The sequence below is a fragment of the Chenopodium quinoa genome, unplaced genomic scaffold (assembly GCF_001683475.1).
Source record: "Chenopodium quinoa cultivar QQ74 unplaced genomic scaffold, ASM168347v1, whole genome shotgun sequence".
Lineage (NCBI taxonomy): Eukaryota > Viridiplantae > Streptophyta > Magnoliopsida > Caryophyllales > Amaranthaceae > Chenopodium > Chenopodium quinoa.
Window position 1 is genome coordinate 2581258 of NW_018745105.1, and position 24407 is coordinate 2605664.

The 24407-nt window shown below is 34.1% G+C and overlaps 3 protein-coding genes and 1 non-coding gene across 5 annotated transcripts; 3 read left to right on the forward strand and 1 right to left on the reverse strand.

The window, feature by feature from the left end:
- The first annotated feature begins 4480 nt into the window (after nt 1-4480).
- On the forward strand, nt 4481-7340 carry LOC110709977. Its single transcript, XM_021888235.1, has 2 exons — nt 4481-4909; nt 6740-7340. The coding sequence occupies exons 1-2, from the start codon at nt 4655-4657 to the stop codon at nt 6998-7000; spliced, it is 516 nt and encodes a 171-aa protein (XP_021743927.1). The 5' UTR covers nt 4481-4654; the 3' UTR covers nt 7001-7340.
- A 356-nt stretch (nt 7341-7696) lies between these two features.
- Nucleotides 7697-12275, reverse strand: LOC110709976 (secoisolariciresinol dehydrogenase-like). The gene is made up of 4 exons (XM_021888234.1): nt 12095-12275; nt 11510-11581; nt 8788-9044; nt 7697-8438 (listed from the first exon to the last, which is right to left on the reverse strand). The coding sequence occupies exons 1-4, from the start codon at nt 12112-12114 to the stop codon at nt 7885-7887; spliced, it is 903 nt and encodes a 300-aa protein (XP_021743926.1). The 5' UTR covers nt 12115-12275; the 3' UTR covers nt 7697-7884.
- On the forward strand, nt 7756-7827 carry TRNAP-UGG. The gene has a single exon. It is a non-coding gene; the product is annotated as a tRNA-Pro (tRNA).
- A 2337-nt stretch (nt 12276-14612) lies between the features above and the next one.
- LOC110709948 lies at nt 14613-22073 on the forward strand. 2 transcript variants are annotated; one of them, XM_021888198.1, is made up of 4 exons: nt 14613-14767; nt 15829-16551; nt 16640-16759; nt 20478-22073. In XM_021888198.1, the coding sequence occupies exons 2-4, from the start codon at nt 15838-15840 to the stop codon at nt 21513-21515; spliced, it is 1872 nt and encodes a 623-aa protein (XP_021743890.1). In that variant the 5' UTR covers nt 14613-14767; nt 15829-15837; the 3' UTR covers nt 21516-22073. The 2 variants fall into 2 exon arrangements, with proteins under 2 accessions (XP_021743890.1, XP_021743891.1); XM_021888199.1 differs by having other exon boundaries at nt 14621-14767; nt 15837-16551.
- Nucleotides 22074-24407: the final 2334 nt, after the last annotated feature.

Consider the following 24407-nt stretch of genomic DNA (forward strand, 5'->3'; position numbering starts at 1 on the left):
TTTATTAATTTATGTTTATGTTTATGTTTTTTTTATTATTATATTATTATTGTTCTTTTTATTATTCTTATTTATTTTATTTTATGGTTGTGCCTTGGGGTTCGTGTCATGCTCGTGCCGGATTCTTGAAATCGTGTTCATGACACAGCCCACGGCCCACTCGTCTGTCACCGTGCCGTGTTGTGCTGTTTTTGGGCTCGTGCTGTGCCGGGACGCAATTGCTTATATACACCTTACTGCAACTATTTCTAGCTGCGTACCTAGGTTAAAACGACAACGTTTAATGTTGTCAAGACATTCTCAATGTTTCTAAGCTCCCATTCTCCTTCTCCTTATCTTTCTTCTCTCTTTTCCTTTCTCTAGAACACAAATTAAAACAATTTCTAATTCAATTGCATGATTTGCAACCAATTTACATAATTACATATAAAAACGAAATTCAAAAAAACATCATCTAGATCCAAAAAAATTGCCGAAATTAATTTTTTAAAAAAATAAATTCTTAGTTTAATTTGTAATAGTAGATGATATAATGGTTCTTGATCTAAATAATGAAACTGAGCTCTCGAATTCTGATCCGATTTTGCTAGTGATCTAAACAACGATTTGATGAGTTTTACTTACAAGAGAATAAATGGAAAGGAGGGTGAGTTTTATTTATTTATTTTATTATTTTTAAAGTAAGTGAGTTTTACTTATTACCTCAAGTTCATTTACCACTTCGTATTTAACTTGAATATTCTTGGGCAAGAGAATAAGTGGAGAAGGAGGTAATGACAGAGAAAATGGTGGGAGGGCATGTGACTTGGTGACTGCCCTAACAGGTGAGGATGAGGAGAGAGAAAATAGTGGGAGGATATGGTGAGGAATGAGGATGAGGAATTGAGGAGAGAGAAAATGAAAGAGTATTTTATCATAATAATAATCTCCGTAATTATTATTAACAATGGTTTGTTTTTTATCTTTATGAATTAATTTGGTAATATGAATTGCATTTTCTAATAGTACCAATTAATTGTAAATTCACATGTGTTTATTAATTAATATATGTTTAAAAAATATGAACACTAACAATTTTTGAAATGAACATTAACCAAATTATAATTTACATTCTTTTTTGGACTTCAATTTTTGCTTGTGTTTGATCAACCGGTGGTTGTCCAAAAGTGCTTATATTTGCAGCTTGTTTATCTTTGGAGTAACATGTTGTCCAATAGTGAGCATTAAGAGATTATGAACAAAAAGTATATGAAGTATGAAGATAAGTATGAACAAAGTGTATATATAAGCTTTTATTCAAAAAAAAAAGGTGTATATATAAAAGTATGAACAATGTGTATATATATAAGCTTTTATTCAAAAAAAAAAAAAAGGTGTATATATAAGCTTTAAATCATGAACATAAGCATAAATAAAATGAATACCATAATACTGCATGATAAATTAGCAAAAAATAATGAACATAAAGATTTCAGGAAGTGAACATACGCATTAAAATAATGAGCATATAGTCATATATGCTTTTAATAAATCTAAATTAAACCATGAATAAAAGGAAACATATTAAAGATTATGAATATAAAGATTTCAGAAAGTGAACATATTGTTTATGAATATAAAGGTTTGGAAAATAAACATAAGCATTAAGTACATATTTTTTATGAATATAAAGTTTCTCAAAGAATGTATAAAAGAAAACAAAGGTTATGAATAGAAAGTTTTGTAAAAATGAACATAAGAATTAAAATAATGAACATATTTATTTTCCCGATTTTCCTTGTGTTGTTCTCCAACTTCCTTCGCTATCTCATTCAGTTTTTTTTTTCCCTCTACAATTAGACTTTTCACATCATTTTTTTTAATTAGATCTTGAACATTTGACTAAGTGGGCTATTCAAGTTAATTAGGTTTTTAAGTTAAAACAAAAATAATGTAGATCAATTATGTAACAATAAATTAAAAAATTAATTTTGATTTTCATTAGTTATTGAAGTACTTTTTTTTTTATTTCTCAAAAAAAAAAAAAGTGAAATGGGGGCGTCATATAATCTCTTTTTTTTGTAGATTTCATTTACGATTTCAAGAAATTTCAATAAAAGTATAGTGCATGTTACTCAAAATTAATAGAGTATCTAACTATTCAAACAAAAGTAATATTGCCACTTAATATTCACATAAATTAATAGAGTATCTAACAATTCAAACAAAAATATCTAACAATTAATATTCACATAAATTTACTTTTAATTGGGAGAATTTATTTTATTATTCTTCTTCTTAAACATTCATGGTGATTTTCCAGATTAGTGAGAGACAAAGATAGAGAGGAGAGAGAATCAAAAGCGTAGAAGTAACATTTCAGAAGTGTAAAAATGATTGTTTTTTTTTGAACTTTTATTTTTTAAAATATTAATATGCCAGTTGAACAAGGCGAAGCATGAAAAATTCGTGGGATGGGCTGCGTTTTATTGGGGGCGAAAATTTATGGGCTGTGTTTATAGTGTTGGATGCGAGCAAATTTTTAGCTGGTCTCGAGTCCAGCCATTTCAGGTTGGTCCCTCATTTTGAAAATGAACATTTTCTTGCTATAGGTTTTTTATTCTTACAAAATTAACAAAATTAAATATTCACTTTCACATCATCAAATGTTCATTCTTATAATGTTAATGTTCACAATTTTATGTCATCGTCTTCCTCCAAATCCACCACCATTTTCTCTCTCCAAACATTCACCCTAAAATAACAGGCCACTACGAGCCACATCCTCCGCTATATCACAAGCATTCACCTCTTGAACTCCGCCATTGATGTGAGAGGTGTTCACAATTTTTTTGTCATCGCCTTCCTCCAAATCCATCACCATTTTCTTTGTCCAAACCTCCAAATTCATCCTAAAATGGCAGTATCACTACGAACCACATCCTCTGCCATAAAACGAGCAGTCGCCTCTAGAACTCTGCCATTGATGGCGGAGCTCGAAGGTCGTCGACGTGGTGGGATCATGTGGATTCGGCACCTTAAGACCCTATTCTTGGTGTCAACGAAGCTTTCTGGGCCAATACTTCTCTTAACAAAATCAATGGTTATTTTGTACGAATAAACATTGTATTACATGAAAATGAACATTTATTTTATCAGAATAAACATCATACTACATGAAAATAAACATTTCATAATTTAGATATACAAAATTATTGTAAAATACGTTCAGTTAGAAAATGTCATTTTTGTTATTGTAATTTGTAAATGTTCATTTTTAAACGAGGGACCATGAATATGTACCTGGTCTCAAGACCAGCCTTCAACAACTGTTGGATGCGAGTATTTGGGTCTGTTGTAGCTAAGATGGCCGCACAAGGGTGTACCCAAGACCAATTGGTGATGGGCCAATCTCGTGCCGCCCGCGGGTCGACACGGCCCATGCCCACCTCTAATTGTCAATATACAAATCAATCATTATATCTTTAATTATCGATAAGTAAAAGGAAAAATTAGAAATAATAATCCCAACTTTCATCAATTTTAGTAGAATAATCTCAACTTTAGATTATACTGGAATAATTCGAACTTTAGGGGGTCTTCTTTTTCTTCAATCCCAAATACCGGTTACCGGTTGAATGGGTTTTTTTTTTTTTTTTTTTTTTTTTTGGGTTAAAGTGACACGTGTTACGTAGTAATTGGCTTACAAAAATTTACAAAAAAAATCCAAAATTAACAAAAAAAAAAAAAAAAAAAACCACCCAAAAAAAACCCAGCAATCCCCCACCCCACGCACCGGAAAAAACCCCAACAATCACCGGAGCCCCCAACCCCACGACTGCCCTCTCCCTCTTTCACCGGAAAAAAACCCACGCTCCGACCTGAAACCTGACCCTGACCCTCCCCTCCTCGGAAAACACCATCTCCACCATCTGACACGCTCATTCCGAAATCCATAACTCCAGCCCGACCCATTTTCGCAACTCCAATCTTCAATTCGTGAATCAGCGGCGCATAGGGAGGGGGTATTAGCGACGCATGGGGAGGGGGAATTAGCGGTGTACGACGGTAATTTTTGGGGTGAAATTGGGAGGGCTTGGTTGTGGTTGACGGAAAATCGAATTGGAATAGGAGGGATTGGGGGTGGAGGTGGGTCGCAACACTGGCACAGGGGGGTAGGGGGAAAGCGACGCAGCATTTGGGCAGGGGAAGGGAGTGGTTTGCGCGACGGCTGGCGGCAGGTGGTGGTGGTGGTGAGGGGTTACGGTGGTCTAGTGAGGGTTATGGTGGAGGTTACTGTTGTCTGGGTTTTTTTTTTAAAAAATATTTTTTAATTTTTTTTGGACCAATTATAACTTGACACGTGGCGCATAACTTGTTATAACAGGTCATTGACCTTTGTCGACCCGTTTGGGATTGAAGAAAAAGAATACCCCTAAAGTTCGGATTATTTCATTATAATCTAAAGTTGAGATTATTTTGATGAAAGTTGGGATTATTATTTCTAATTTTTCCTAAGTAAAATTATAAAAAGTTAGATTTTGTTAGATTTAACAATCCGTAATACTCCCACAACAATTTCCGACCATACGAGTAGACCAGTGTAGCACCTGTTTCATCACCAGATAACCATCCTTCCCGCCATTGCTGAAGCTGAATTCCAAATTCCAGCCAAATGACTTCAATTTCTCTTTCTATAATCCCATTTTCAACAATAAACAAATCAACCTCTAATCCCTTTTCAAATCCCCCAAAATTCCCGCTTAATTGTTCATTAAATTACCCTTCACAACCCCAATTTCAATTAGGGTTTTGGGTGAAAAATTCTCGATTTTCTCCAAATTCTTCCATCAATGGAGCAGACCCACTTGGCTCAGTTGAGGTTCTTAGGGTTCCTGATCATTGGTTGGAACCTTCCAGAGCTATTCAGGTAATCCTTATCACCTCAAATTCTAATTATTTGTGTATATTATTTTAATTATCACGTTTTAATCCTGTGTATAAGACTGTATATTATGGCCCTGGTTTAATTTCTTGAAAATTAATGTTGAACCCATTTTAATTAATTGTTGATAGAATTTTTCGGAACGAAACTTTGCGTTCCTGAATTGTTGATTGTAATGATTTAAGATGCAAAATGAGTAATTATGTATTGCGCATTTTTGAGTTATTTTTTATTCTTATTGGTAACTTTGGATCAAAATTTCTTGCTTTACTTTAGCTGGGTTTTAATTGTCATTGATGAATATAAATTCTGGTTATTCAATTAGTTGTGCGTTTGTGCTTGATATAAAGGTGAAGTACCTTACGTCGTTCTTAATGTAGAAGTCACGAGTTAGAATGTATCCTTTCCGTATAAGAATGGGACTGAGTGAGGTTCATTTTGTTTCTAAACAGTTGATAACATCCTTTGGTTTATTGTTAATATGTACCATTTTCGACTTTTATGATGTCGTATAGTATTAGGTAATAGAGATACTCTATTGCATTCAGTGTCTCCCTTATGCGTGCCCTAAACATTTCCTTTAATTGCCATTCAATCACCGCATCCCCAACAAAGATGTGATTAATCATAAATAATTAATTTTATAGTGGTGATCAGTCAAGGTGAGAAGAGATTGGATGCATGATAGAAAACTAGATGTGACAAAGGATCCAGATCCTGTATATCTGGTTTTAAGGTGTATTGTGTTTTTTATTTTGTAGACTTGTAGTTTAGGCATTGACTGATCGACAGGCTAGCAGTATTTTTCGAATGGTCTGGGTTCCTGAACTCGTAAGAAGTCAGGACTTTTCCCCGAGATTGTTAGCCTTACTTGAGAGGCTTTCTTATGTCTATAAGAAGTGATTTGGGTTTTCACTTTTCACACCTATGCATTTTGTGAAAAGGTGGTCTTTGTGGATGAAAAACGGTCCAGAAAATTCAGAAAGGGGGTTGTCTAAAGGGCTCTAGAAAGACCTCTATTCTTTCTGTGGAGGGAAGGGATTGTGTTTTATGTTAAGGGGTGAGAGAGAGACAAAAGAATTGTTTTTGACCCAATTTCTCACTTGGTAGCTGGAGGAAAGACACAGGAATATAGGAGAAAAAGGATATTTGCATCAACTAGTAAATTGTCTACAGATAAAGTATTTATGGGGTTTTGGTCTTTCCAGTTTCTATTTTGCCCTAAACAGCTTGGCACTAGGTTTATACATAGAAGTAATGGTAACGATTTTTGCTTGTACCTTTTACAATGATTTCCCTCAGGGGATAACGAGTGGTGATATAACCGAAGAAGAAAAGGTGGAAATACTCATAATATGGACTTCAAATGCATCTTTGTGAAGATCCGTGGGATGTACGTAATTATGTACAACACCACACACAAACTCGTTGCCATGACCTCGATGAATTGCATCCAGAGCTCATTCCAATTTAAAATTTCTCTTGCATTCCTGTTTACTAGGATTAAAATTGCAGTAAGGTGAAATTGTTACTGATTGTTGCTAATGCTTTGCCTGTGTTTGTAGTTCATTTCCTATCGTCTGTTCTTAATTAAACTTGGCTCCATACGCTGTAATTTTAGCTGAACACTGTAACTTAATTTTATTTCTGTCTCTTTGATTTTTTTCAGTTCTCTTGACCTTATAACCTCCAACAATCTGCTGATTCATTGCGTTCTTTAATTTACTGGTGTTTTTTCCTCCTTTCAAATATTACGTGTTGTGTGTTGTGTTCACCTTTGTTTTAATCCTGAGGGTTGCTGTCATATTCTTTCAGGAATCTGAATGGCTTAGAGTGTCACTCCACAAGTGGTTAGATGATGAATATTGTCCTGAACCAACTAATGTTGACATTAGTAGAGTGGCTGCTAATTCTTATTACCAGTCATTACTGCAGAAGACTACTGATGTGGGTGAAATTTTGTTGAAGATGGTCCGAGAACTAGAAACTATTTCCTACCAGGAAAGCTTTCATGGAGCTTTCTCTTCTGCCAATGCTGCTGTTAATCTAATTGCTGAGAGGATAGAGAATGTTTAGCTTCATGTCTTCCTTATTACATCTTTATTGCTTCCTGTCCATCTCCAGCCTTGTCTTCTCCTTGTGTGGGAATTGAAGGAAAGGGAAATAGTGGAAAGAGATTGCTGCAGTGTAAAAGGCTCTTAAGAATAGTAATTAATTGTTCATATACTGATAATTTGTAAAGATGTGTGTCACAGGCGTAACTAATCGATGCTTCTTGAACTTATATCTGTTAAACCTATCCATAGGTAAACAGGAACTATAGTATGTAATAAATCTGTTTCACGAAGATGGATTTATGATTCTCTTACACAGCTATACCTATCAATCTATCATAGATCTATTCACATGAGGAGCAGAGAAGATGTTATAGGCTATTTTGTACTTAATCAACATGTATAAAATTTGTTACATTAACTAATAATGTCAATATGAGCTTGAACAAGTATTGAACGAGTTTTAACTGAACTTAAATACACCCAACTATGAACAAGTAAAACGAATAGTTTGAGCTAGGCTTGTTTATTAAATGAGAGAAAGAAAAAATTACAAACAAGTTTGTATGTTAATTTTTCATTGAAATTGTTCATGAATGTCAACTTACTGACATCATTAGATGTGAAGATAACAACATACAAAACCTTCTTCGAAAAAAAAGCAACACATAAAACCGAAATAAGCTACTCTTCCATAAAATAGATACCGATTAATACGTTAGCAAGCAACAAACAAACATAAATATATTAAATACTAAAAGCAATTTTGTCACAACTGGGCATTTGGTCTAGTGGTATGATTCTCGCTTTGGGTGCGAGAGGTCCCGAGTTCGATTCTCGGAATGCCCCTTTTTTTTCATTACTATTCATATTTTTTGGGGTAGTGGGGAAAAGGCCTTGATTTTGTTATTGAACTTTTGACACTTGATCCTGTGTTGGAATATGCAAGTTTTTAATGGAAATGCAACCTCCATCGACGACTAAATTATGGGCGTTTACGTACTTGGCCTCATCTGATGCCAAGTACAAAGCTGCATTGGCAACATCAATTTCTTCACAGTTTGCTCCCTTTAGTTCACCAGCACCGTGCACCATTTTCACTATCAATTCGTCTTTAACCCCAGGAAACCGCATCCTCAACTCATCCATAACAAAAGGTGTAGGAATTGCATACGGCGATATGCAGTTTATCCGAATCCCATGCTTGCTCAGCTCTGCTGACACAGACTTAACCATGCCTATTACTGCAGATTTTGAAATAGAATAGGATGGTTGAGCCATCCCTCCCATCATCCCAGTAACACTTGCAGTGCACAAAATGCAACCCTTTTGACGAGGAATCATCACTCGTGATGCATGCTTTATTCCTGCTAATGAACCTCTCACATTGATTGACATTACACGGTCAAAGACACCAAGGTCAAGGTCTGTAATGGAAGGCGGCGATCTGCAAGCAATCCCTACATTTGGGCAACAAAATATGGTTAAATTGCTATTGAATGAAAATCAGTGAGTTTGTAACATTACCTATCACATGCAAAGTTACCTAACATACAGATTTGTATTAAAAATATATGAACTATATGGGACATCTTTCTTTTCTCTGTCTAAACTAAAACATTCTGGTAATACAAAAGTGCGTTGGTCTAAATTAGTATTGCATCAATTCGACTACTTTGGATTGTGATTTTTTTGCATGTTCACTATCAGTATATAACTGTAGTACATACATGTACACATAAAGGCGGCATTCATCTTCTGTAGTAACGTAAAACGAATTTGATCAATTAAGTCAGTCCAAAAACCCACCTGCATTATTATACATGATATCAAGTTGACCATATCTGGAAACAGAGAAATCAACGGCACCAGAGACATCAGATTCTTTCGTGACATCACACGAAACAAATGAAGCACTTGAACCTAACTCCTTTACCAGTTCTTGGCCTTGTTCATGTTGAATATCAGCAATGACAACCTTGGCCCCATTTTCAGCAAATTTTATTGCTGTTGCCTTGCCTATCCCACTAGCCGCTCCAGTGATCAGTGCGACTTTTCCTTCCAGTCTATATATTTTATTATAACATGTCAAATGGATACAGAGCGATACATATGGCCGGTATAGGGAAGTCAAAATATACATGAAAGTACTTCTAAATTGTAACAAGTAGAGAAGCTGATTCTGAAATACTAGCAGGAAACAGTTTTTCTGATGATTTTTCACATGTATACTACTTGACTTGAAGCAAATAAACGTGAAAAACAGGATAGTTTACATGTAGATTCATTGGATAGAACAATTTTTATGTAAAAGGCAAAAAGGCACTCGAATGCTACCTTTTTGCATAACGTAAATTATATGTTCCCACTGACTAATATAGGTAGATTACAACAGTAAAAGAGATTGTCGGCTTGCTAATGCATAATTAAGAAAGAAAGCCAAATCAAGGTTCCCATCTCTACCCATGAACGCGGAACTCAAGTATTGGTTAATACAAGTCGAGTCATCAAACTACTTTAGTGATCTCTCAACATACAACTTAATGGGATGCAGGAATAAAATATGCTTGTGGATTGAGAACACAAAGGATAAACGCGTATCTCTGTAAGATCCAATCAATTTTTAAATCCAATCTTAAAATAGTTTTCTAATCCAAAATTTGACCAACCATATTACAATATTTATGCTTATAGACTTGAGAGTATAAACAATTAAACAGACTCTAGGTGTAAGTACATGCTCAGATGTAGTCCAATTGACTCAAAGTAGGTAATATTGTTGTTTGACTGGTAAGCAAGGAAACACAAGCATTTATCGAGATGTTATACTTCACACATGTCAAAAAACTAACACGATTAATGGACAATTCTCTAATAGCTAGGCTTTAATCTTCGAGACTCAAAAATTGTAACACCTTGACCTTTATTTTAGGTCTACTAAACTACATATATATATATATATATATATATATATATATATATATATATATATATATATTTATATATATATATATCAAGCTCTTAATAATAGTATGGTAAATGGTACAAGCTCACTATTAGATGAATCGAGAATAGAATCCAGAGCTCAAATGATTCACCGAAGCAACAAGACCTGAAAGATGCTTTTTTCGGGGCTCTTGAAGGCATCATGTATATTAGGAACTAACTTTAAAAAAACAGTATTAAAACTCGTCTTCCCTTTCAACAACAGACATGAATATTGTTGAAAGATACATGAGAACTAATTAATTCATTTACCAAGAAAGTGTGACAAACATTTACATAGATTATTTCCATCAATAGACACATACAAATCTTATAGCAACCATCAAAAGCAATAGCTTTTCGCTTAACAACAAAAGGTATACAATCTTGAAACCAAAGCCACAAACTAGCATAATCTACAGCACATATTATTCAAAGATTTCTTGGTATAAAGTATATAGGTCGGGTAAGGTATTTCTTGATGCAATTCAGCTGAGAAACTATTAAACTCAGTAGCAACGTGGCGATGTTAGAGTTAACACGGCTGTGCATTAGGCCAACAGCTAGGTAGAATATTGCTTAATGTAATATTGTTGAAACCATGCCGACATGAAGCATTTTAATTTTAACTAAAATGTGTTCAGATCATATGCATTTTTTTCTTATCCGGGAATTAGAATTTTTAGATTCATTTGCATTCTTACCTTGTGCTACACTACAAAATGTAGATGGTCCTTACTTGAAAGTCTACCCTTCATAAAAAAAGGAACTTCAATATTGTTTTTTTGCATCAAAATCTTAATACAGCCCGACAAAAGTATAATTTTATTTGAACTATAGCATGTACTGGTTGTCTGATTGACAGCACGAAACATTACTCATTCAAATAATAGACCTTTCATTATATTCCGTTCTACATTACACAAAATGAAACGTCGGATTTTGTGGTTGAGAACTGTTATTTTCATACAGTTTGGATATATTAAAAAGCAAGATCTATCTTAATCATTAATCAATTATTCTTACAAATCTGAAGTTGGTTTATTACTTCAAATAAATGGTCATTTTGTGATTCAAATGTCTATAATGAGAATAGTTTGATGGTAATCCAAAACTAACACTTTGTTTGGATAGGAAGAAATGGAAGGAAAAGAAGAGAAGAGAGATGGAGGGGGACAAAATCTCTTGTTTGGGTAAAAGATTTGGGGAAGGAAGGGGAAGGAGAGGGAGGGATCTATTTTCCCTCTCTCTATAATAACCATAATCTCTCCAAAATTGGAGAGATTTGGAGGGAAAATGGAGCTCACCTCCCCCTCCCTTTCTTTTCCCTTCCCTTCCTCCATTCTCCCTCCCCTTCTTTTCTTTCCTTCTTTGCAATCCAAACAAACCGTAAAAGTTTCCCTTTTATGACTCTAAAAGTTTCCTTGAGTTTATCCTCGAAAACCCGAGAACATGACAGTTACATACATACGCCGGAAATTTGGATTATACAGTCATACATACACATACCACTACAATAACCAAAGCAAATTTATGATTTGCATACCTTCCACCATGATTAGAGAATTCCCTGGTGAAGCTTGCTGAAGCTAGAGCTCTTGAGATAAAACTCAGTTTTCTGTTAGCAATACATTGATCACAATTTCATTAGAAACCTTTAATCAAATTTCATTAGAAGATTTATGTCAACCACTTTAATAAAAGCCAGACTACTACTCTGTCATGTAACAACTATAACTAGACTCATTGTCCTGACTTGTAGATGTCAACAACCTTAGCTGATAAATTTAAACTCTCGGGGTTGTACCCTTGACCTGAGATTGATTCTCGTCTACATCATACTTCTAAAAGCGTACTATACACCCCAAAAAAAAAAGTAAAAAAGAAAATTCCAATGGGCATATCTAAATTCCCAGCCATTGCACACAAAAAGGAAATGGAAAAAAGGAATTTTTGGCCATCAATGATTCAATGACATATGATCCAAAGTTTATAACATGATTATTTGGTATTAAATTATTCTGCAAAACTGCTACAAATCAGGACCAAAAAAAAAAAAAAAAAAAAAGTAACTTAAATGTATGTTAAACAAGTTAGTAATTTATAGGATTGAAAAGAGAGAAAAACTAACCTTAATTTGAGCATGAACATTTTGGTCTTTAGTTTTTCTGAATATATTCAGCAGGAAATGCACAAGAGGAAAAAAAATAATGTGTTTGGTAATTGCTGGAAATCTGATGGACTACTATGGAATTTATATACGAGCATATGTCAGAAAGTGTTAAATAAACAGAGTTCCTGAACCTCTACAGATAATGACACTAAACAAAAAAAGATGCTAGTTGTTGCAACTTGCCAATTTGTCAAATAAGATAAAGGGGTCAATGAGAAAATACTCATACTGTACAAGTAAATGTACTCTATCCTACAATAGTTAACGCAGTTACTAATACAAATTCACAAATTCGTATGTATGGCTTGTCACACCGAGTGGCTAGCCTTAATGAGGTTATTTTTAGCTAGTATTACAAGAGCTACTCAATCATTGTTACAGGATTTGCTTCATCAGTGATATCAAGGTTACTCCATCAGTGTTACATGGGATACTCGGTAAGTGTCATAAATGTTCTTTTACAATTGACCACATGTGTGGCTGACCACATGATGTGACTAACCACACAGCCGCACACAAAATAAGCTGTAAAAATTTATGTTAATACCTTTTTAATTACAATTTTTTGGGGGGAAACCTTTTTAATAAAAAGTTTTCATATCAATAGTGAAAAAATATATAACATGTAATTATTTAGTGACGGAAGGAGTATTATTTATTGAATGACAAACTTGTTACTACTATGACAAACACGTACGCCATAACTAGTCATATTCGAGTTACTCTTTTGGGTTGAATTTATGTCACAACTTTAGTGGTTGGCAGCATAAATAAGGAAAAAAACGTAAACGAATATTTTTACGATATAGGAATTGTTTGTAATTGTCATTTGACTATCTTTCATTAATGAAATCATTTTTCTTCTTGTCATAAATGTTTGTATACTATTTTTTTTTCTTTTTTGACTGGAAATAAACTATTGTTAATTGTTAAGACTTAAGAGTTAAAAAAAAAAATTCAACATAACAAATAAGTAAATACAATACACATTTTAAGGGGCATAATTTTCTCAACATTATTCTCCATATTAGAACACATGGACAAATATTTGAACAAGCTTGTATTTTATAAATTGCAGCCAAAAGTTTTTATAAATTGTAAATTACAATCCATTCAATTTTTTCATCGGTTTGCGTGTTTAAAAATATCCGGTAAAGATTTTAGTGGTCATTTTAGCCCTTAAGAACTCAAATTGAGCTCGAAATTGGCCAATAATTAACGTTAGTGCCTCGTTTTACAGGGAAAAAAATAATTGCCCACAAATTGATACATATTTGTTACACAAAACAGGACACTTACGTTATTTTTTGCCAAACCTAAACAAACTTTTTTCGACACGCAAATCGGTGAAAATATTGAATTAGGATGCAATTTACAATTTATAATATTTTTGGGTTGTAATACAAGTTTTAAGTGGATGCAATTTGCAAATTCTCTATATTTGAATAACACATTTATTTAGGAAATTTTGTGTAAAACTACCTAAAGATAGAGTCATTTGTAATTAACTACCCGATTTTTTTTATTTGTTTAGAACTACCCATAAGTTTGAAAACGTTTGGGTAGCACTACCACCAACATTTTCCGTCCAATTAAGACTTTATTAGAGCCCATTTTTTCACTTTTGTCACTCAATTAACTCCACCAATTTGTTTAAAGGTTTTAATTTACCCTAATTAATCTAATTAAGGTTTTAATTAGGATTTATTTTAGGGTTCATGAGTTTAGTATTATTTAGGGATTTTGATTTCTAAGGTTTGAGGGTTTAATTGAATTCGGGTTTTTGCTTATTTTAGCATTAATTGGTCATTGTAATTAACAAAAGTGAAAAATTGGCCAAAGTATTGTTTTAATTGGACATAAAATATTACTGGGTAGTGTTACCCAAAAGTTTTCAAACTTACGGATAATTTTAAACAAATTAAAAAATAAATGGGTAGCGGTAGTTCTTAGGGGTGATAATGAGACTGAGCTATTCATGAACTATTCGAGCTCGATTCGGTCAAATCTCGGTCAAAGCTCGATTCGTGGTGGCTCGGCTCGGGTCTGAGTTCGGCTCGAGACTTTAACGAGCCAAGCTGAGTTATGCCAAGCTCGGCTCGAAAAGTTTGTGAACAAGCTCGTTTATTTTTTCCATATAAAAAAATCATGTATATAAATATAAATTTTTTTATCAATAGATATTACATAACAATAAGTTAGTATTTTCATTATTAAAACAACAAACTCGTTATAAAGTAAAAAATTTAATAATGAACAATAAAGAAGACAAGTAAATTACGACTAAGAATAAATCAAGGTTGGTCGTGAATAGTTCGCGTTCGGCTAGGCCAACGTTTAGTCAAAGCTCTGCTCGGTCGAAACTCGACTCATAAAGGTTCGAATTCAGCTCGAGTTCGAACAAATTTAAACGATCACGAGCCGAGCTGACCATAGTTCAGGCTCGGCTCGCCCGATTAGCACTAGTTCTAGATAAATTTTCCATTTATTTATTTGTTAAAAAAAAAAACACTGTACTGGTCGATAACATTGCTCTCTTCTCATTCTCTCAATTTCCCATTGAAGCGCACTCAACGTTCTCCATTATAGAGACTTTTGATATTTCTATCTTCCATTGAAGCAGCTTCTGAGGTAAGATGTTTTTTTTTTTGTAATCATCGAATTTTAATTTCACAATCGAAGGTTTATCGTTAATTTAATACTTAGTTTACTCCATTTAGGGTTCTTCGATTAATTTGATATTTGAATCTAATTTACCTTTAATGTTTGGATGTAATTATAAATTGGGACTTTTTCTCCCCAAATTAATTAGCCTTATTTGGTGATTGAATAAGTTGCTACTGTGTTGCAGAACCCTTTTAGTGATAGAATCGAACTATGAAATTGTACCTTTTCACCTAAATTTATGAGCTTTATTTGAAAATTGAATCAAATTTGGTTGCAAATGTGTTTCAGAACCCTTTAGTGATAGGATGGAACTATGAAATTGTACTTTTTCTCCGTAAATTTATGAGCCTTATTTGAAAATTGAATAAATTTGGTTGCAAATGTGTTGCATTAATGCAGAACCTTCTGTGAAACTAAAACTTTTTTCCCTCCTGCCCTTGTTCAGGTGCGGGGCGGAGGGGTAGCCGGGTAGGTATTGCTAGGTTGAAATGTTGCAAAGATTTTGATGTATGGAGCTTTTTGGTTTCGTGGCTTACTCGAGTCTTTCGATATAGAAACTGTCATAAATTTTTCTCCCGTAATCAAATCTGTCAAGATTGTTAGCCTTTGAGTTATCCTTTTGGTCTAGTTTACAAGTCAGTCCATGGTTTTTTTTAGTCTTTTGTTAGGCAATCTTTGAAATAATATTAGCTTGTGCTCACCTTAGCAATCGGGAAGATTTGGCGGGACTTTTACTCATTATGAGTCATATGACTACCAGTATAGTCACAAATCTATCTGTGGCAAAAAAAAAAAAAAGCTGAGTACGGAATCATATGAATGATCTTATCAGCTGTGCTCACAAAGGAGTGTTAACTGTGATTCATATACATATTTTTAACTGCAGATTACTACAATTTGCTCTTAATTTTTTCCCCTAGCATATCTTTTCTTTGAATTAAACAAGGTTTTTCTATGTACTGAATTAGTGAAATTAACCTACTTTTACTGCAAAGTTTCACCATTCGGGATGTTTATTTGGAAAGGAAAACAGAATGGTGCGGAAGAAGAGTCTGAAAAAAGCCGAGTTTGCTAATCGCTCCTCTCAAGCATCAACTGAGAAGAAGACTCCGGAATCTTTGAAGCTCACTGCTAAGCAGCTGAAGAGATCAAAGAAACAGAGGTTGCGAAGAGAAAAAAGAAAAGAAGTTGCCTCACAGAGTCAAGTCACAAATGAGGATAAGAACAGGACAGCAGCAACAGTGGATAAAGAAAGCAATCTGAATACGAGTGATAATGGCAAAGAGAATGGTACTTCCAAGGGGATTAAAAATAAGAAATTTAGAAACACTAAGCGTGAGCCAAAAAGTGATAATAAGGATAAGAACAAGACAGCAGCAAGAGTAGAAAAAGAAAGCAATAAGAATTCAAGTGATAATAGGAAATATAACGGTTCTTTCAAGGAAGACAAAAAGAAAAACAATAGAAACAGTAAGTCTGAGCAAAAAAGGGTCGGGGCTCCAAGTTCTGAGAATAAAGTTGGTGGATTGATCTTCATGTGTAATGCAAAAACAAAACCTGATTGTTTTCGTTACAATGTCATGGCCCTGCCTTCCAGCAAAAAGGAGGTTGTGCTTGGTATAAAGCCTGGTTTTAAGCTTTTCCTTTACGATTTTGATCTTAGGCTCATGTATGGAATCTATGAAGCATCTTCTGCTGGGGGTATGAAACTTGAGCCAGATGCTTTTGGTGGAGCTTTCCCTGCTCAGGTGGATCATCTCAAAAAAAAAAAAAAAGGTTTTGTTTTTCTTAGTCATTTACCTTTATTTATTATTGATATCGATGCCACTTTTTCAGGTGCGCTTCAGAATTAATGAAGACTGTTTACCTCTCCCTGAAAGTGTTTTCAAGAATGCAATAAAGGAAAATTATGATGAGAGAACCCACAAATTCAAGACTGAACTAACTTCTGAACAAGTAAGAATTTTATCCTCTTAACATTCTTCTCTTTGGCTTGAAGTGGTGTCGATATTGTTGTTGATTATTATTAGGAAAGACATGATTTTATTCTAAATTTATGCAGAGTAGCTATTAAAGACATCCTCGTATCATCATAATGGTTAAGCTTTAAAAAATGGGTGTTTCATATTAATGGTTGCACTTTACTGCATTCCAATTTTGGGTCTACTACCCACCTTATTTAATCCATTTCCCCGCTCTGCTTTTCCCTCTTTACAAACAGAGTACAACACCTCCACTAAACCTATAATTTTATAATTCTTCTTCTTCTTGGCATTCCACCTTTTTAATTTTTTTTTTTTTTTTTTGGCTGTTGTTCTTTTCTTAAACAACTCAACTCTAAACTATTATGAGTTATTCTTTTCTTACGACATTCGACTAATCCATACCTCTCTCTTACTTTCCCATCATCTCTCCTTAATTGTGAAAAGTTCAGGTGAAACCGTTTATGAAATGTAGGGAGTAGAAAATAAACACTTAAAATCCTAATACTACCAAAACTAGGAAACTTTGTAGTTTTCAAGTAATAAACAGAGATTGTGTTTTAGCAAGCATTGTTACCTGTATGAATGGGCAAAATTCGCCTAGTTTTTAGAGAAAAACAATCTATCATTTTTTTAGGAAAAGAAAATTTCTATTTATTTTATTGAGAAAATAAAGGTTATATTCCTATCATATTAAAGAGTAATGTGCATTAGGCAAAAATAAAAAAAAACTATATTGTATATCTTACAAAAAAAGTATATTAGTTATCTTTTATGTATGGAATGAACTTTCAACAAATATTTATCATCCAATTTTGAATTAATTTTATTTATAGTAGGACTTTAAGTCTTAATACGCTACTTCTTTTTTTTTTTTTTTATTATGTGCAACAAAGGGGTATTATTTGTGAGACATAAAATATTCCTTTATTGCACATAATAACAAACATAGGTAGTAAGAAAAAATAAGTGGATCTATTGTCAAAGATGCCTTTATAAGGAAAATGGTGCAACTAATTTGGGACATAAGGAATATATTGTTAGGAACTTATCAAATTTTATGATGATCATGGATTGAGGCTTGATGTAATATACCTTGGACAGTGGCGTGTTTGTAAGACATCAGCTTAGAATCAATATATGATAAAAATTAGTGCTTTTCTTAAATTCTTATAAGCGGCCACATGGTAGCCTTGACTCCATGAAGTATTGAAGTATTTATATTACTCGAATTATACATGAATGACCCACATCCAAGGCTAGTTGTAGAGCAAAGAGTTTGGCACACTTTTGGTATTTAGGGTAAGCTTTTTCTTGTAAAGTTAAGATTAGGGAGCAGGCTTATAATCTTAGAAATGAGTTTAAGTAAATCATATTTGGTTCTGCTTGGTGTTGCTACATCTAATAATATTAATCTCTAATGTCTTACTTCTTTTAAAAGGGACCCTCATGCCATACTTCATTTCACAAATGTGAAAATTATATTGGGAATCAAACTATTAAAGATTCTTTGGAACATTTAATAATTTTTTTTTTAATTTATACTTTCTCAAGTGAACATGTGGTATTGCTTATTTCGTAAGTGCCCTAATTTGCTAATTTTATGGCTAATTAAACAATTTAATGATTGGTTTTTAACCTTAATTTCCAAATTATCCCTAGTTTACACCCATCTTAACCAAATTTGACCGCCACCCGCCGCCATTTCCCCTTGGTGTGGTGACTATCCTATTTAAGTTGTTTGTTTGAAGTATTTGTTGTTCCGGGTTGTTCTTAATCAAGAGGAGTGAGAAAGTATATGGTCTGCAGTTAAAAAAATTTCATAAATAAAGATTGGTAGATGGTTTAGGCCATACGTTCATCTCATTGAGCTGACTGGTACAATGTTTGTCACTTGAAGAAGCAAACTTTGGTTCTTGTCGGTAGGTCTCACCCAATGTTGGTGGGTGTCACATGAATCATATGAGACTTAACATTTGGTTTCGTAGGCTTGAGGCCTGTAATGGTGTATAGACACACAACAATAGAAAAAAAGCGTTCAAAATACAAGCCACTTTCATTAATCGTGGCTAGTACAACACTAAAGAAGTAAAGAGCTTACTAGGGAATCCTCATAAGGCCAATGCATGCTCAAACATGCATATCCACCCACTACACCCATAATATAGGAACTGCTCACTACTTTAACTCCCTTGAATTAGTTTGCCTTGTTTTGAGCCATCAAGTAGGTTGGTTGTAGTCAATGTCAACCTTAATTATCCCTCATGTGTTATAGCCCCTTTTGGTCTCTTTACGTCAATGACTATGCCCGTGGCTCATGGCCATGAAGCCATTCATGGTCGGTCGTCACAATTAATCCCTAAAAAGCATTATTTTGCAACGGTCAATGTGATTTGACATTCCTTGACCTAAATTTGACCGTAAGGTCATCTATGATTTAATGGGAGTCCATTTAGGCTCCCAATTTATCATAGGTTAGAATGGAGTTTTACCCACTTAAATCCTTATGTGCACGCGCTTGCTCCTGTGACAAGGCCTAGGCCTAGGATGCTAAGCCACTAAGCGTATGAGATCATTATCAATGACATCCGAAGCCTTACATACAAGTGTGATTACCCTATATCCCACAATAGTTTGGTCTCCTTGACTCGATGCCCCACCCGCGCGTGCGGTCTCACAGTCTCCCGTAGGTCTCGCATGGATATGTGGGATAGTTGACGTTTTTGGTTGACCAAAGTGAACGTGATAGTAAGCTTGTAATTAACTACTTGCCTAAAGAATTGGTTCGTAAATTAATCATTTAATGGGCTCCAATTAAAAGAGCAATAGGAGCATGTAATGAAATATGCTTAATCATATGAATTCCGTTTAATAATAAAAAAGCCATCAAGTTAAAATTTTCAATTCTACGATGCCACCATGTAGAATTTCTTAAAAAAATTATTAAATGATTTATGGAAACTTTCAAAAAAAAGTTTCACACTTGCCGGATCCCTGTACCTGTGTACCTATGTACCTATATCTGAATTTAGGTTGGTGTCCACGTATCTTAATTTTAAAATTTTCCATAGCATAAACTTGTATCCGCACTTGCATCCAATACTCTTACCCATGTTTTATGTTTATTCAACATAGGGTATAAGCATACAAGCTATGTTACATGGACTTGGGTACCCTCCGGGTACAAGTTCAAATGTCTGATTCGGCTATTTTGTGAAAAAGTTCATGATTTTGAACTGAAAATGAAGTGTTCGAGTGTCATACCCATGTTCGAGTGTCGAGGGTTCGACATGGGTACTGGAGGTGAAATGAAGAGTCCGTGTGTAACATAGCATCAAGGGAAAAGTGTCTTGAAAGCGAACATGATTTGTTTTCTGTCACCACTGAACTTATTGGGCCTAAATATTTTGTTTGGAGCAGATTGCATGATATTGCTTCCGTTTTTTAAAATCGCAACGTTTGGGATTTCACGCTTGCCAATAAAAAGTTGATATTATGAAAGTATATATTGGGACAAATCTGACATATCACACATGAACATTTTTTTTCAACGTATAAATTACAAAATATGATTAAAGGAGTGTGTGTGTGAATAATGTAAAATTCTAAACGTTGCGACTTAAAAAAAGAGAGGAAGTACATAATTACATACAATAACTTGGATCACATCTTCACCATCCGTTCATTTGCAGGTGAAGAAACTTAGATCCCTGTTCCGTCCTGTTCTCCAGCTTCATTTGAAGGATCATCCTGTCGTTCTGCAGCCTGCATCATCTTCTGATCGACTTTTTGTCTCTGAGATGGAGTACCGCAGATATGGCCTCCGACCAGAATTACGTAATATGGGGCAAGATACAATTTCCTATGCTCCTGTTCCAGATTCTTATGGGACTAATCATGAGAGGGAGCAACTTTTCAGGAGCTCTGCTACACTATACAAGGATACACCATCTGCGCAGGAGCAACTCTGTAGGATTCCTGCCCCGCTGTACAGGGATGTATCCCATACACAGGAGATGTTAGCAAAGCCTGCCCCAGTTTATGGGTCTTTTTCCTCGTTGCAAGAACCGGCAGTTTCTCATCATGAGCCATTTTATTTGAGTGAAAATGAGTATCGAATGTATGGTTTGCGAGGTCAAAGTGAGCATAAACCATTGGTATCAGCCACAACAAGGCCAAATAATGAGTTGGATGGTTACCAAGACAATCAATACCACTCTCATCATCCATTCACAAGTTTAACAAGGGCAGGGGCTGATACTTATGGGGCATACTCGCAGGCGTCAGTGACCCCTTCTGATCCATTCACAAGTTTAACAAGGGCAGGGGCTGATACTTATGGGGCATACTCACAGGCGACAGTGACCCCTTCTGATCCATTGACAAGTTTAACAAGGGCAGGGGCTGATACTTATGGGGCATACTCGCAGGCGACAGTGACCCCTTCTGATCCATTCACAAGTTTAACAAGAGCAGGGCCTGATACTTATGGGGTATACTCGCAGTCAACAGTGACTGAGGCTTATCGTAGTGACTTGGGGCTTGCAAATAATGCTGTTGATTACCATTTACCAAGAAGGGTTGCTGATGAAGGGCTCTATTTATCTTATGCCTCTCGTGATCTATCTGCATACAACCAGAGAAGTCATGTTGGTGCTCAATCTGAGCTTGCACCTGCATCTGTTTCATCTCGATACTCATTTGCAGGGGGATCCTATTCCTATAGATAAATCAAAGCTTCTATTGCACGGCATGGCTTCTTAGGCTTTGTTTCTTGTTTATGACAAATATTGAAGAGCCAAATGGAAGATTAGTTCTGCTGAATTCAGTGATCTGGTGATGTACTTGTTTAAATCGATGTCATTTATACCTTACCTTGATCTCTGATACTTGAAAGGTTACTTGAAATCAGGTGGACACATCATAGGAATGTGCATTTTGAATGATAGTTACCAGTTAATGTTCATACACATCTCTAGAATTTAGAGTAGGTGATGTCATGACGAAGCATCAAATCTTAAGAATGCCTTTCCTAGCCCTAACAAAACAACTTTATGCCTTCATTGTTACCTTTGTTATATTGTTTATTTGGTTTGTTTTCATCAATGAATTAGCCTGATAGCCGAGTGAAGAGAAGATATAACTGTCTGTTTAAGGTGTAGGAATGCAGAATATCTTCTCAAGAGCCACAACTGGCATAAACCTTTCATTTGTGCAGGTCATTAATCCAATGTAAATGCTGATTTTATTCAAGATATAATTAGTAAGCATGAAAATGTTGTATTCAACTACGGAGTATTTGTGTTTATCCCCCTTTCGTATAAGTATGGTCTTCTTTTTTTTTGGCATATGGCTTTATTTTTATGGGTTATGGGTTAAATTAAAATCTTTTACAAAAAAAATGTTAGAAAGTTACATTTCTTTCAAAAAATCTTTTACGGAGTATAAAAAAAAATGTGGCAAAGTAAGGAGTCTTTTTCCAAAATAATGTTGTCAAAAGACTCACTTCTCAAATTAGAGCCCTATTTTCATGAATTCTTTAAATACTATCCAAATAATTACATTTTAATATAATATCATTCTTCTTTCACGTCCCCATCCAAACACATTATAATTATTGTTATTGTTATTATTGTTCTTGTTTTATTGTTATTATTGTTATTGTTATTATTGTTATTCTTATAAAAAATTAGTGGGAAGCCGAGATACAATTTGGGGTCCCCACTCCTCTAGTTATAGCAAATGCCTATTGAAGAAGAAGAAGATGAATCGCATTTCTTTCTCATTTTGCTGGATTTCTAGGTTGGTTTGGTGCCATTGGTGGGGTTGGAGACTTGGAGTTGGGGTTACATGAAATTAGGGGTTTATAATCTGAATTACTTGTTTTTGTCTTCTGTTTTTGATATGTTTTAAAACGGTTAATTGAATTTAGGAGTTACTTGGAATTATGAGCTCTTTGAAATTAGGAGTTACTTATAATATGGGTTATTAGAGGTTACTACTTGAAATTATGGGTTACTATTGAAATTATGGGTTACTTGAAATTAAGGGTTACTAATAACATAGATTACTTGAAATTAGGAGTTATTTGAAATTGCACATGAATGTCAGGCTCCGTTATGCGTGTCAAACTTCGTTATTTTTGCTGAGTTGGCAGAAGGCCTCAACCACACCGTATGGGCAACTACACCAAAAAGGCTCTGTATTGATACATGGCTTTGTGAAAAATGAGCCTTAAAGGCAACAAACGGTGATCGAAATTCGATGAATAAAATATTGCAAGTAGGAGGTATTGATGAAAACTTTTGGGATAAAAATGGGAAATTTGATTTTAAAGTAAATGTTATAAGAAAAAGAGAATAAAAAAAGGTGTGGGGGTAAATATTGTAATTTGATATATCAACTAGTTTTTGGCTTGTGTCATTATACGTATATTTTAAATGAGGTTTTATGATAAAAATTATGTGATAAAATACAAATATAGATTAAATTGGTTACACAAGTTAAGAGACGCACACAAATCATACAATGTGTGTGTATGTGCAATATAAGTAACCTATCAACCTCGATTTTTTTTTCCTTTACAATATTATCTCCTTAATTTTAATTAAAAAAATATTAGTGGATTTAAAAATTGTTGGTAAAATATAATAAAAAAAATTTTGCTATTAAAAAGCTTTCAATATATATATATATATATATATATATATATATATATATATATATATATTATTAAAAAAAAAACATATGATCATGATGATGATGTTATGTAGGCTAAATATACAATTTGACTTTCCTAAAAGAAAACTAAAAAGGAAAAGATGGCCATTATTTTTTTTTATCTAGATGATTTTTTTTAATTTTTATTTTTTTTAAAGGATGGTAGTTCTTTTTTTTTCCCTAAAAAGAAAAAGGTGAAAACATTTGTTGTAAATAAAGTAGTTTAGTACAAACCGTATAAAAATATTTAAGTAAGATAAAAAGATAATCTCACAAACAATGGAACAATATCATTGCGTCGTGATGCAAATCACTGACTTGAAAACGAATTTTCGATTTAACTAAGGTGCTTGATTGTATTCGTCGACATGAACCCTAAGGTTAACACACCATTTCCACACAAAAGACACTTTTGGGTGGAAAGATTGAGTCGAGTAACTTGTGCCGATAGAGAATGCATGTGTTTAGACTATTGTGCTTGATGTATTTTTCAGTGTAAAAATCAGAAAAAGGCTTTTATTTATAAAGAAACATGAAAGAACATAGAAGAAGAATCCCAAACATCAAAAGAGGTGAATAATCACCCTAAACATCCTCTTAAATTGGAAGTTATGAGAGTTTATTTATCAAGAGAATTATGGTGGTGATTAATCACTTTAAACATCCTCTTAAATTGGGGTCATTTCTTGAGTAATTCTTAGAGCATCTCTAATTAAGGCCGAGCAAAACTACCCGAAAAACCGATCCGTAATGTTCCGAAAATTAGGGTACCCGATCTGATAACCATAATGGTTCGGATACCCGTTCTGATAATTTGTTATCGGGTGTGGTTATGAGTATCATTTTAAAATTAACGGTTACCCGATTCGATATTATAAGCATTTTTTTTTGCTTTTTTTCCC

What these genes read in the sequence shown, in the direction of transcription:
- LOC110709977 (XM_021888235.1), top strand. Translation starts at nt 4,655, where the DNA reads ATGACTTCAATTTCTCTTTCTATAATCCCATTTTCAACAATAAACAAA. An exon ending in AACCTTCCAGAGCTATTCAG is followed by an intron (nt 4,910 to 6,739) that starts GTAATCCTTATC and finishes ATATTCTTTCAG; the next exon opens with GAATCTGAATGGCTTAGAGT.
- LOC110709976 (XM_021888234.1), bottom strand. Translation starts at nt 12,114, where the DNA reads ATGTTCATGCTCAAATTAAG. An exon ending in TTCTCTAATCATGGTGGAAG is followed by an intron (nt 9,045 to 11,509) that starts GTATGCAAATCA and finishes TAAAATATATAG; the next exon opens with ACTGGAAGGAAAAGTCGCAC. An exon ending in TATCATGTATAATAATGCAG is followed by an intron (nt 8,439 to 8,787) that starts GTGGGTTTTTGG and finishes GCCCAAATGTAG; the next exon opens with GGATTGCTTGCAGATCGCCG.
- LOC110709948 (XM_021888198.1), top strand. Translation starts at nt 15,838, where the DNA reads ATGGTGCGGAAGAAGAGTCTGAAAAAAGCCGAGTTTGCTAATCGCTCC. An exon ending in GTGGAGCTTTCCCTGCTCAG is followed by an intron (nt 16,552 to 16,639) that starts GTGGATCATCTC and finishes CCACTTTTTCAG; the next exon opens with GTGCGCTTCAGAATTAATGA. An exon ending in CTGAACTAACTTCTGAACAA is followed by an intron (nt 16,760 to 20,477) that starts GTAAGAATTTTA and finishes GTTCATTTGCAG; the next exon opens with GTGAAGAAACTTAGATCCCT.